The sequence below is a fragment of the Anoplopoma fimbria genome, chromosome 21 (assembly GCF_027596085.1).
Source record: "Anoplopoma fimbria isolate UVic2021 breed Golden Eagle Sablefish chromosome 21, Afim_UVic_2022, whole genome shotgun sequence".
Classification (NCBI taxonomy): Eukaryota; Metazoa; Chordata; class Actinopteri; order Perciformes; family Anoplopomatidae; genus Anoplopoma; species Anoplopoma fimbria.
Window position 1 is genome coordinate 1495158 of NC_072469.1, and position 5000 is coordinate 1500157.

General features: G+C 42.6%; 1 protein-coding gene across 1 annotated transcript in view; it reads right to left on the reverse strand.

Annotated features, from left to right (window-relative positions):
- Nucleotides 1-5000, reverse strand: part of LOC129111068 (sodium channel protein type 4 subunit alpha-like) — a 138462-nt gene that overhangs the window by 61173 nt on the left and 72289 nt on the right. Inside the window, exon 16 of the mRNA XM_054623362.1 lies at nucleotides 4789-5000. This exon is cut by the window's right edge and continues 27 nt beyond it. Coding sequence (XP_054479337.1) covers nucleotides 4789-5000 — 212 coding nt within the window. The remainder of the gene's footprint in view (nucleotides 1-4788) is intronic.

Below are 5000 nucleotides of genomic sequence, written 5' to 3' on the forward strand. Positions count from 1 at the left end.
TCTGGCAGATATAATGAGTAAGCACCACGACACACACACACACACACACACACACACACACACACACACACACACACACACACACACACACTCACACACATACACACACACACACACACAAAAGTCATTAAATAATTTAGTTTTAAAGCAGAAATATTAAAAGGCACTCACTTTATTCAGAGCATTATTTACATAAATTAATAATTCTTTCTTTCTGTTTGTTCATGTAGGTCACCAGGTTTAAGCATTGCCAAGCACTGCCCTAGAGCCCCTGAGCAAGGACGGCTACTGGTTTGTGGACGGACGTTTTGGCTACCTTGTTTGTTTTGCAACCAGTGAACAGGAAGTGACCATATATGGACTGAGGAGGAGTGACGTAGAGACGCCGTATACGTCTCTGGTGTGGACCTGTCAATCAGTGTGTAGCCCCGCCCTAAAGCATCCCCTGCTTTATGGTCTGTTTGACTCTAAATGGAGCATCATTTACTAAATGAACATCATGCTGTATTGAAGAAGACTTGAAACTAGAGATTGAGACCATAAACTCATGTTTACAATGTTTACTGAGGGAATAAATCAAGAGAGAAGTAGAGTCATTTTCTCATAGACTTCTATACAACCAGAGGAGTCGCCCCCTGGTGGACAGCAGAGAGAATGTTGATTCATTCATTGATTTATTGGAACTTCCTTTCAGGAGGAGGATTATGTGTGTCCTTGTTCTACTGTCTCCTACAGACTCAGACCGACCCCTGACCTCTACCGACCTCCATTAGAGACGTTCAAGGTCAGGTACACACTCAGGAGAGGCACTCAGAGCAGCTCTATGGATTAAAGCCTCCACTAAATGGTACGTGTCCTTATAGATTAAAGCCCCCACTAAATGGTACGTATCCTTTAGATGCTACACACATGGAGGTATTGACATGTGGGAGCTGAAGAGCACGTGACAAACAACAACAAACAGCGAGAGCATTAGTCCACATCGATTCTGTCAGCGCAGTAATGTCCCGACATGATCCTCCGCACACTGCCTTACATAACACACACACACACACACACACACACACACACACACACACACACACACAAGGCCAGATAAATGCTATGTAAACATCTGGGAGGATTAGAGGAATTATCCTTTTAAAGAACTCATCATCGGATCCTTCTGACGTGACTCAGCGTTTTTCATATCTGAGAGCTGAACGGATGTAAATTGAATCGAGGGAGAAGTTTTGTTCTGTTTACGCTGCAGAAGTCTGAATGTAACCGTAGAGGAGGAGACGCTAACGCTAACGCTAACCATACACATGAACAATTATCACTAAATGCAACAAATCAACATACGAAGGGCCGTATGATGGGAAAAGATACTCCTCATTTTTTGTGTGTTTTCCTACTAAAGTCCTGACACATGTTTCGATATTTACTCTTTACATGCATACATTTTTTTCAAAATAATCAGAAAACAAATTAAAAATCAAAAAATATAAAAAGTCAAAAAATATAACAAATATAAAAATATAACAAATATATAAAATATGTAAAATATGTAAAATATAAAAAATATATAAAATATAAAAAAAGGAAAAAAAATTGTGTATATAAATTATATAAAATATAAAAATATATCAAAAAAATAAAAAAATCTGTACTTTATGTACCCTTTAAAGTAATTTAAACACTGTCACTAAACCCTGTTGCATCACAGGGTTTAATAAAAGCCTCCATCACTATCCAGGTAAAGCTCTCACAGCGGTCCCCCTGTGGGCCCAGAACCAGTGATTGAACACCGATCCTGCAGGCTGACCCACAGCCGCCGTTTCTCCTTTAACTTTATTACCATCAACAGCCTCAAACAGCCTCGAACAGCCTCGAACAGCTGCCTGCAAGCTGAGCTGAGCAAACCTGACAGCGCTGGACGGGAACGTGTGTGTGTGTGTGTGTGTGTGTGTGTGTGTGTGTGTGTGTGTGTGTGTGTGTGTGTGTGTGTGTGTGTGTGAGTGATCAACGTGGTGATTTCGCCCGCCAGCCTTTCACACCTCATGTGAACCAATTACCATATTGCTTCAACCTATCAGCTGCTGTCAGATCGCCGGCACACCTGCGGGTCAAACCGTGGAGTTAGTCACGGTGGTTCAGCGTCCGACCCGGTTCTGTCAGCTCGGATACCCAAACGCACCTCGCTTCTCTACGCAGAGACAAAAAAAACAACACACTTCTCTTTTTTTGTGTGTTTTTCTAGGAGAGCAGAGTCTATTCTTACTCTCTCTGAATCCTGAGGTTTGTAATTTCTACCATACAGGGTTTGAGGCGGTCTCAAAGGTCCGAGGGGTCGATTCCCCAAAAACAGTCTTTGTGACTAAATCTGATCTAAAGGCGCCCGGAGTTTGTTTATTCCACAAACATGCACACTGAACACCAAGTGAGGAGGTTTACCTTCCACGCCTTTACGTTTCTAAGATGCTCAGAGGCAAGTTTACTACAAAAACACATCTCTGGAACAAATCATCTCAAATATCTCAGTGGATAAAGGGGGCGTTGTACGGATGAAATGTCTCCTCATGAAACAGAGTTCTGGGCCGGAGCTTGATTTGAGAATAAATGATAACTGACATCTATTTGTCCAGAGTCTGCAGTCGTTCCTTTAAACACTACCCTCTCCTTTGTACCCTACACTGGTTCTGCTTGTTTTTTAACCCCTTTTTTAATATAAAAGCTCCTTTCATATTCACTACACGTGTTTTTTAAGCGTGATATTTTCACTTTACATGTTAACCCTCTGAACTTGATTTTCAATATAAAAGTCTTGCACCTCCATGGAAACAAAACAACCATGACTAGCAGGAGAGAGAACTCAAACACAGTTATAATGACTTCTTTGATAATTTATAATACAAAAATTGGAAAACAATGGAATCTATATATCCAACCTGTTTCCAAGGGTCTTGGAGGTCCGAGGGTTAAACACGGTGCTACACATGTTCTCAGATACATTTTGTCAGTGAAAAGATTACACATTTAAAAAGGGGAATGTTACGATGCAATCAGTTCTCAATACTGGAGACATTCTTGACATTCTTGTCATTAGGAAGAGGAAGTTACTGATTCCAGCAATGTGCTCCAGTTTGAAATGTGTACGACTGTAAGTATCAGCTGAGCATTCAATCAAATGATGAACCTTTGAAGACCTGATAGACATTTTTCCAACGCATGCCATTTGTTTGTTAAATCCTTCTTTTGCTGAGTCATGATTGTGTAAATCTTTTAGATAAATTCAGTAAATATAGTGAGATTAGAGATTTGATATAAACTTAAATCCATAATAAATGTACAAGATCCCAAAAAGTGACTGAACCTCAAAGACCCATTTGATGCATCAGAGTCTGCTTCAATAGGGTATGAGGGTATCACAACAATGACAATAAAAATCTCTTTATCTTTATCTTTATCTTATCTTATCTTAAAGTGATACCGATACCTACAGAGTACATGGTTCGATTCCCATCATGTGAATGGAAGCTGTACGTGCGTCAGCGCTGTTTGCCTGTGAACAACCCGTCATGTCTTTCTGGATCTGGGCACAGAAAGGATGGGTTGCTGTATCGTTGGACTGCAGAAGTTGATAGCACTTGGTTCTGAGTTATTTCTGTATGCCCAGCCCTTCTGGATATGTGATATATTTAGATATTGATATTGATTGATATGTATACACAAGACTCACAGCAACACAACAAGACCTCACCAGATATACGATCGGACTGGAACCGGTCCGACTCAGTCAGGACTCACAAAGAACCACAAACTGGAATTTCACTGAACTCATCTCATGGTCAGACGTGGTTTTGATGTTCAGCTCTAATTCAAATAACAATATAATAATATAGCCAAAGCTATCACACAGCAACCAATCCCTCCCTCCCTCCATCATTCCTCCTTTACTCCCTCCATCCATCCTTCGTTCCTCCATCCTTCTATCCACAATTCCATCCATCCATGATTTCAACCATCTCTCAATCCATCAATGCTTCCATCCTTTCATCCATCCACAAGTCCTCCCATCCATCCTTCCATCCATAATTCCTTCCATCCATCCTCCTTCCCTCCATCCTCCGTTCCTCCATCCTCTGTTCCTCCATCCATCCATCAACACTCCCATCCATTCATCTTCCATCCATCCACACACCAACACATCCATCCATCAATCCGTCCCTCCATCCACCCATTCCTCCTTTACTCCATCCATCCTTCCATCCACAATTACATTCATACATGAATCAATCCATCCATCCATCCATCCTTCCTTCCCTCCATCCTCCGTTCCTCCATCAATCCATCAACGCCTCTATCCCTCCAACAGTTCATCCATCAATCCTTCCATTCATCCATCAATGCTTCCATCCCTCCATCCATCCATCCATCCACCCATCCAGTATCCATCCATCATCACTTCCATCCATCCATACATCCATCCTTCCATCCATCCTCCGTTCCTCCATCCTTCCATCCACGATTCCATCCATCAACGCCTCTATCCCTCCAACAGTTCATCCATCAATGTTTTCATCCATCCATCACACCTCCATCCATAAATTAACACTTCAATTCATCCATCCATCCATCCATCCACCCACCCAGTATCCATCCATCATCACTTCTATCCATCCCTCCATCAACACTTTCATCCATCCATCAACGCCTCCATCCCTCCAACTGTTCATCCACCAACCCTTCTATCCATCCATCCATCCATCCTTTCAATCCATCGTCAATCCCCCCCCCCCTTCCTACCAGGTTCCCGATGCTCAGCATGCCGTTGAACTCGTCGGTCATGGGGTAGTGCTCCATGGCCATGAAGAGCGTGTTGAGGACGATGCAGACGGTGATGGCGAGGTCCAGGAACGGGTCCATCACCATGATATTCACCAGCTGCTTCAGCCTCAGCCAGCTGGGAGAACACTCCCACACCAGGTAGCGGTGGGCGAACACGTACCAGCACGGGT